Here is a 4823-nt window from a genome sequence, read left to right on the forward strand (position 1 = left end):
GCCACTGCATTCCAGTCTGGGCGACAGAGTGAGACTCCAACTCAAAAAAAAAAAAAGAGTGAGACTCCAACTCAAAAAAAAAAAAGTTGAAATATGAGTTTTACCTTATGTGAATTTCATCTCAATGAGAATGAGTCCTTGAGGGGAAGTACCAGGCAAACTTAGGAAGAGGGTAAGGGAAGTCTACTTCATCTGTTTAGATAAAGTGAGGAGAAAATGTTCTGTCTTAAGATCCGGGAGCAGAACAGAGAGGTGCCTGCCAGACAGGTGAGTGATGGCCTGTAGGTCTGGAAGCTCAGGAGAGAAGCCCAGCCTAAACAAACAGCTCTGCAGGCAGGGGGTACATGGTGGCCCCTAGCATGACAAGCCAGGAGGAGGGCTCCAGACACAAGAAACTGGGGGCAGGCAGCCGGGCATGGGGATGTGAGGGCAAGGCAACTTTGGATGTGCCAGCTGATGTCTTGTGGTCTCCGTGAAGGAGTCTGGAAGGCAAGAGCATGGGGAAGGTTTGAGCTGCAGTCGGTGGGGGAACAAGCTCACGGGAAAACAGGACAGTCAGACCCAGCTGGGGGCCTGCTGAGGTCAGCAGCTGTGAATGTGGCTCGGTGCCAACCTGTCACCGAGCGCCAGGGGCAGACCCACAGAAGCCAGGATGGTGTTTTGGAAGGAAAGAGAGCTGCCCGGGCGAGGTGGATGCATATGGGGGTGGGGCCACAAGCCTGGGGCCCAGGAGCGCCTGGTTGTCATGGTGTGGAGGAGGGAGAGTTGGAGAGCCAGGGAGGGTGGCAGAAAGAGGGACGTTTTGGGGGGTGACACATATTTGGATTCTGACCAGGACTGGGATGTGGACGTAGGAGCACGGAAAGGAGGCCTAGAGCTAAACTGAACGCTGATGGGGCTGTTTGTACAGAATTTCAGACACCTGTGACTTCAGCAGGACCAGGGCTGAGGAGAGATGGGGCTGGAACCTGACTCTTCTCAGACTGAGAGGGGTAAAGAGGCTTGACGACCACAGGGAGGTGAGGTAGGTGGGGGCGGCAGAGCTAGAAGGCTGGGACTCAGGGAAGGCAGGAGTCACAGAGGACAGTATAGAGGGGCTGGTCAGGAAGCCAGTGTGGGCAGAAAAAGACTGTGACAACCCAGGTTGGCCTCCAGAGGCCTCCCCTGGGCTGTAGAGTGGGGGGCCCTTGGACAGAGCTGGGCTTGGATAGGGTGAGGAGACAGTGACTACTCAGAGTGGTTGGGGAGATTAATAACTGCAGAATAGCTGGGCACGGTGGCTCACGCCTGTAACCCCAGCACTTTGGGAGGCGGAGGTGAGAGGATTGCCTGAGTCCAGGGGTGCGAGACCAGCCTAGGCAGCTTGGCAAGACCTCGACTCTACAATAAATCAAGAAATTAGCCGGGCATGGTGGCATGCACCTGTGGTTCCAGCTACTTGGAAGGCTGAGGCAGAAGGATCGCCCGAACCCAGCAGGTGAAGGCTGCAGTGGCTGTGAGCGTGCCACTGCCCTCCAGCCTGGGCGGCGACAAAGTGAGGCTCCAACTCAAAAAAATAAATAAATTACTGCAGAACAGAGTTACAGAGGGGTTCATGAAGTAGGAGGAAGGAGTCAGGGTGGGAAAGCCCCACGCATCTGGAGAGATGGGGGAAAAGGAACAGAGTAGAAAGGACCAGTGGGGGCTTCTAGCTGGGGTCACGTCAGAGGAAAGAGGGATGGCTGTGTCGTCGAGCACAAGACACCCCAATCAACCTCCTGATGCAAGTCTTCCCTGGGCCTGCCCTGCCCGCCACTTTCACTGGCTCCCCAGGGCCCAGTCACCTAAGAGCCGCCTCCTCACACCGGCACTCAGCACACCCGCCATCCAGCCCTCAGCCACCGTCCTAGCCTCAGTGCTCACCACTCCCGCCAAATCGCCTTCACTCCACTGGTCCAGCCTCAAAGCCTTTTTCTGTTTTAATTATACAGATGTGGGGTACACTCCAGAGTTAGGTATACAAACGGTGATTTTGCAGGTTCCCTTAACGCCAAGCCTTTGTCCAGGCCGTTTCTGCTCTTAGGATGTCCATCCCCCGCCTAGAAGGCTCTCCCACCTCCCACCACCCCTGTGGACTCACAACTCTTCCCTCTCCCACCCCAGCAACCCTGGAACCCTCCCGATTCTCCAGGGGGAACTCCATCCTTGCCTGGAGGCCCTGCATTTTGCCGGCTGAATACCAAGCTGCCCTCAACCCCATAAATGACACCGGGACTGAATCCCCGGGGAACAGAAAGCCCATCTGCCTCCAGAATGGGCCTTCCTCCCCAGCCCAGTTCAAGGCTTCCCACCTGAAAGTAGCATGAGCCAGGGCAGCAGCAGGAGGGCGGTGGTGTGGAGGGGCGTGTGGGCTTGCAGCACGGCCGCCAGGGCGGGGCCCAGCAGCACCGAGACATGGAGGAGGACCCCGGCCGCATGCAGCAGCAAGCACAGGAAAGGCCGGTAGTTGCGGAAGCCCACGCAGCGGCCCAGCAGGCGACAGTGGTGGTCCCGACGCAGGATACAGACGCGGCAGGCAGTGCAATGCCCGCTGCGGGGTGGCACCTGGCTTTGGCACTGGTAGCAGTAACTGCGGGAAGAAACCACAAGGTCAGTTCCCCCAGCAACTCGAAGCAGCCCAGATCTCGGGCGGGGTCAGTCCCTGGGCCCACCCCGGGGAAGCGGGAACTACCAGGTGCCCTCACTAAGTCTCAGGTTCCTTACAGGTAATGCAGGCTGGACAGGCTGCCCCCAGACCTTTCGGTTTCAGCACTGCAGGTCTGAGGTCTGTTCCAGCACTAACATCCCCAGACCTCTTTCTCTGGCCGCTAACATCCAGCCCAAACTCTTCCCTTCCTGCATGGTCACCACCTTGTCCGGGTCATAGGAACTCTCCTCTGGATTACTGCAACAGACCCTTAACTGGTCTCTGATTCCACCTTTGCCCTCTTAGGGAAGTCTCACCCCAGCAGCCAGATGACTCTTTTAAGACCTAAGTAAGTCATGGCTGGGTGTGATGGCTCATGCTTGTAATCCAGCACTTCGGGAGGCCGAGGTGAGAGGATTGCCTGAGCCTGTGGGTTTGAGACCAGCGTGGGCAACTTGGTGAGACCTCATCTCTACAATTAAAAAATACACACACAGCCAGGCTCGGTGGCTCAGCCTGTAATCCTGCGCCTTGGGAGGCTGAGGTGAGTGGATTGCCTGAGCCCGCATGTTCAAGACCCACCTGGGCAGCGAGACCTCATCTCTACAATAAATCAAAAAATCAGCCGGGCATGGTAGCGCATGCCTGTAATTCCGGCTACTCAGAAGGCTGAGGCGGAAGGATCGCCGGAGCCCAGCAGGTCGAGGCTGCGGTGGCCGGGAGTGGCCACTTCACTCCAGTCTGGGTGACAGAGTGAGACTCCAACTCAAAAAAAAAAAAGGGAAAGACTTCAATGGCCCACAACGTCCTTTTGTCTCTGACATCTCTTACCCTCTCTCAACTCCACTACAGCCACCCTGGCCTTCTTACCATTCCTGGTACATGCGAGGCACACAACTTCCTCAGAGCCTTCGTATCATCTATTCCCTCGGCCTGAAACACTCTTCCCTCAGATTCCCAAATAGCTAACTCTCCCACCTCCTCTGTTTTGGCACAAATGCCTCCTCGGTGAGGTCCACCTTGACCTATTTATTTTTATTCTATTTCAAATTAACTAAAAAAAATTTTTTTAGAGACAGGATCTTGCTATGTTGCCCAGACTGGAGTGCACTGGCTATTCACAGCCAACCTTGAACTGTCCTCAAGCGATTCTCCTCTCACCTCAGCCTCTAGGGTAGCTGGGACTACAGACACAGACCATTGTGCCTGACTTAATTTTTCTTTTTTAAACTATAAATTGACAAATTATAGTTGCATATATATTTATGAGATACAAAGTGACGTTATGATTTATCAATACAATGTGAAATAATTAAGTCAAGCTAATCAACACATCCACCACCTCAAATACACATCTTTTTTTTGTGGTTTAGAATTAACCACCTGTAAACTGAAACGTCCACCCCATTTACCCTGCACCACTGTTTGTTTCCATTCCACTATCTGCTTCTAACAATCTACATAATTTGCTTATTATCCCGATGCCTGGATCAGTACCTTCCCTGCACATAGTAGGTGCTCAATTAAGTATTTGTGAGTGATAAATAATGCTCATTCTAGCTGTTCCATCCCAGGAGTCGCTGGCTCTAACGACCCGGATCCCAGTGTAATCGGGTCCTGGGGCCCCTCCCCCGCCGAGGCTCCCGCTTCTCCCCGCCGGATCACGCGCCCCACTCACGCCCAGCCCTGGCCCAGACCGCGGCCAGCCAGCATCACGCCCCGGATGCTGGGATCCGAGCGCAGGAAGAGCCCCACGTTGCCCAGCAGGTTGAGCAGCTGGAAGGCGGCCAGCGCGAGCTGCAAGGCCCGGGCCAGGGGTCCCAGCGGAGGAGGCCCGGGCCCCAGCACCAGCACGTAAGCCAGCTCCAGGCCCACGGCTGCAGCCCACAGCGCCGTGAGCACCAGAGGCAGCCGCGCGGGCGCCCCCTCCGCGCTTCCAGCCGCCCAGGGTTGCCCCATGGCCTGGACCCACCGGCTGTGGGACCCCTGGGATCTCGCCGCTTCCGGATTGGGGCGGGGATTGCGGCAGACGGACGTCCAGCAGGACCAATCGGGGCTCGGAAGGGTGAGGGGGCGGGAGGTGATTGGACCGACGGAAGAGCCCGGCGATGCTCAGAATCCCGAGGGCGCCGAAGCTCGGGTGACGCAGCTGAGCGAC

At 56.3% G+C, this 4823-nt stretch overlaps 1 protein-coding gene across 1 annotated transcript in view; it reads right to left on the minus strand.

Annotated features, from left to right (window-relative positions):
* ZDHHC24 (zinc finger DHHC-type containing 24) overlaps positions 1–4725 on the minus strand; it is a 6427-nt gene extending 1702 nt beyond the window's left edge. Inside the window, exons 1-2 of the mRNA XM_008050067.2 lie at positions 4344–4725; positions 2331–2608 (exon numbers count right to left, since the gene is read on the minus strand). Coding sequence (XP_008048258.1) covers positions 2331–2608; positions 4344–4624 — 559 coding nt within the window. The 5' untranslated portion in view covers positions 4625–4725. The remainder of the gene's footprint in view (positions 1–2330; positions 2609–4343) is intronic.
* Between the last annotated feature and the right edge of the window lie 98 nt (positions 4726–4823).

The sequence above is a fragment of the Carlito syrichta genome, unplaced genomic scaffold (genome assembly GCF_000164805.1).
Source record: "Carlito syrichta isolate Samal-C Ts95f unplaced genomic scaffold, Tarsius_syrichta-2.0.1 Scaffold142954, whole genome shotgun sequence".
Lineage (NCBI taxonomy): Eukaryota > Metazoa > Chordata > Mammalia > Primates > Tarsiidae > Carlito > Carlito syrichta.